Below are 2,127 nucleotides of genomic sequence, written 5' to 3'. Positions count from 1 at the left end.
CTTATCCCGAACTAAATCTGTCAATTCCGCTAATTCGTGAAACTGTAATGGGTGTAGTTTCGTCTTTTAACCGAAAGATATACATCAAAATAATAACGGACGGAAATCACCTAAAACAAATTAAACATATAAAAATCAACAACGTAATTCTAAGAAATCGACCTATAAAAAAAATCAAATCAACCCAAAAACTCTTTTTAAAATCCTTACCAAACAAAACAACCAAACCGAGAGACTAAACAAAGCCTCATCACAGTACCTTGAGGATGTACCTCCATCCTTCCTCATTAAAAACGCCCTTCTGCAGGATATCCTTGGCCTCCTCGATGACCTCCTCCGTCACGACCTGTCCCACGAGCCAGCGTTTCAGGATGTACTGTAGACCGAAGAAAACGGTGTAGGGAAACCTGGAGAAGAACAGGGAAAACGGGTGATAAAAGAGAAAGCTCGGGTCAAGGACAGTAATCCTGCAATTTATAGAAATTGTGGTGAGTGACTAGTAGAATAAGTTGAAAGGGTGATGCCGGAATGAATGAGGTGATAGGATAAAGGATTGAAGAAATGCGACTTTAAGACGAAACAGTGAAATACCAATAACGAATTAATTCAATAAGGAAATAGGTAAATCAAGTGGATAATATATAAAAGAACGATATCGACCCCCCACCCTTCGATCATTTATCTGACTCCGACCCTCCATCTGACTGACACAATCATACACGATTCTGCCAAAGCCTTTGACAAAGTCCCACAGTAGAGACTGACGCTTATACCATACCAATACAGAATTGACTGGAAACGCTCTTCTCTGGATGAGCGCATTTATAACAAGCCACACCCACCGTGTCCTCACTGACGGCTCTTCCTCAGACTTGTCCCTGTTTCATCTGGCACTGGTCTCGCCCGCTCCTTATCTTGCCCATTGAAAAAATGACCTTCCACTGTCCTCATGTCCTCCAAAAGACTTGGCTGACGACAATTTACTTTTTAGGTTAATAAGATTACCCAGTAATGGATGCAAACTACTTCAAGGGGAGTCACACTCCCTAGACATTGGGAATGCAAATTGTAAATTAAATTTAGTCCAGACGAAACTAATTTATGATTTTCACACGCATATCGTATACAATTGTACACTATATAACTAGACAGTTGGCAGAGTCCATAGACAAAACCTTATGCGCTCGTTCAGCCTCTAGCATACCATTCAAATATTTAAATATAAACAACACGTAGTACTGTACCCGAAGCTACCTGTACTTTGAGGTCCCTGAGGAAAATCTTAAATAACTGCAACCTTGACATCAAACAGCAATCATATAGTACTGTGCTGCAGTCTAGGACCTACATTTGCTCTCTACCATCAGCGTACTTGAACTAAAATAAACACCTGTAAGATAAATTACGAGTAAATGGCATCACAACACACATCAATATCACTACAGTACACTGTGGAATCCATGAAAACGCAGTCAGAACATTATGTAAAAATCACCAACAACCACACAGACCAATAAATATACTTCCAACATTATAAACCACAGAAAACCACAAGTACACTACATCCTACACTAAAGCAGACTCCCACAAAGTCTTTCCAAGCACCAACCGTGACCTTAACACACAAACACCTATACATTTAGTTCACCCTACCTTCTTTCCGTTTTAAATGCTTTAATCATGGGTGTCTGATGCAACGACAAATCATCCAGCTGATTACAAAGCACGATCGGGAAATTGATATCAATGAACTGTATTTTATATCTACTATACAGGTATAGCTAGTGGTTTCCAAACCGTTCTATCCAAGATAACCTTTATAAGGGGTGATGCACCAATGTGTCATAGGAGCGTCAAACGATCACAGGGGCCCCTGTTCAACCGGCGCTCAGGCTAAGACAAACAAACCCTCGCTTAGTATATTTTGACAACATAGACTTCTGTTCTTTTTCCAACCCTGAAGAGCCACTAAAGTCAACAAGCTCTATCTTACGATCAAGTACAGAGGCCAGGGCGATCACTTGGCGCCATTCCTAATCACTGCTAATTACGTCGCTATAATTGATGTCCGTGTACGAATCTGCTGTATCTGAACATTATACATCGAATGTAATTCAGAAATACTAA

General features: G+C 40.3%; 1 protein-coding gene across 1 annotated transcript in view; it reads right to left on the bottom strand.

Moving 5' to 3' along the window:
* LOC119593412 (nicotinamide phosphoribosyltransferase-like) overlaps nt 1-2,127 on the bottom strand; it is a 16,380-nt gene that overhangs the window by 9,951 nt on the left and 4,302 nt on the right. Inside the window, exon 3 of the mRNA XM_037942342.1 lies at nt 260-407. Within this exon, the coding sequence (XP_037798270.1) occupies nt 260-407 (148 nt within the window). The remainder of the gene's footprint in view (nt 1-259; nt 408-2,127) is intronic.

Source organism: Penaeus monodon, chromosome 32 (assembly GCF_015228065.2).
Source record: "Penaeus monodon isolate SGIC_2016 chromosome 32, NSTDA_Pmon_1, whole genome shotgun sequence".
Classification (NCBI taxonomy): Eukaryota; Metazoa; Arthropoda; class Malacostraca; order Decapoda; family Penaeidae; genus Penaeus; species Penaeus monodon.
The sequence above is the reverse complement of the archived record's forward strand: the minus strand, read 5'-3'. Positions and strand labels throughout refer to the sequence as shown.